Source organism: Apaloderma vittatum, unplaced genomic scaffold, assembly GCF_000703405.1.
Source record: "Apaloderma vittatum isolate BGI_N311 unplaced genomic scaffold, ASM70340v1 scaffold31088, whole genome shotgun sequence".
In the NCBI taxonomy this organism is placed as follows: domain Eukaryota; kingdom Metazoa; phylum Chordata; class Aves; order Trogoniformes; family Trogonidae; genus Apaloderma; species Apaloderma vittatum.
In genome coordinates, this window is record NW_009733030.1 from 3,244 (window position 1) to 3,819 (window position 576).

Below are 576 nucleotides of genomic sequence, written 5' to 3' on the forward strand. Positions count from 1 at the left end.
TCCCGGGGGAGATGCTGGCAGCCAAGCAGCGTCCATCTATGCCTCTCTCTTCCAGAGGAAAGGAGAGGATTACAACATGGAGCAGATCTCAATCATCGAACGGTTTCCCTACCCCTTCCAAGTGAGTCCTCGCTGCACCCCCTTTGCTGGTCTGCTCTGCCTGGCTGCAGGGTGCTGGGCGGGAGGACCCCAAAGCAGCAAAACACCAGTGCCAGGTGTCACTCGGCTGTTTTGGGACACGCTGCTGCCATCTGTGCCGCATGAGGCTGGCAGGTGAACCTCTGCAAGCCCCGAAAAATCAGGCAGCTCTATCTAAGGGGGCTGCTTTAGATGGAAACCTGCTTCTAACCTCTGTCCTGCCCCTTTCGGTCCCCTGGCTGATGCTGTAGGGGTGCTGGCTGCATGCTCAGCCCCCAGCCCAGCTGCCTGCCCCTGCTGGCACCCAGCGCAGCCCCCGGCACACTGAAAGTCAGAGAAGGAAATGGAAAGTCTCGGGGGAGGGGGCTTATTTATAACTCTGTCACGGTCCCACAAGCACCATGCAGGGCCAGCACACACGGGTACTGCTCGTGCTCT

At 59.4% G+C, this 576-nt stretch overlaps 1 protein-coding gene across 1 annotated transcript in view; it reads left to right on the plus strand.

Annotated features, from left to right (window-relative positions):
• Positions 1–576, plus strand: part of BTK (Bruton agammaglobulinemia tyrosine kinase) — a gene marked incomplete at its 3' end in the record, with an annotated part of 8,430 nt that overhangs the window by 546 nt on the left and 7,308 nt on the right. The window contains 1 exon segment of the mRNA XM_009875726.1: positions 56–121. Coding sequence (XP_009874028.1) covers positions 56–121 — 66 coding nt within the window.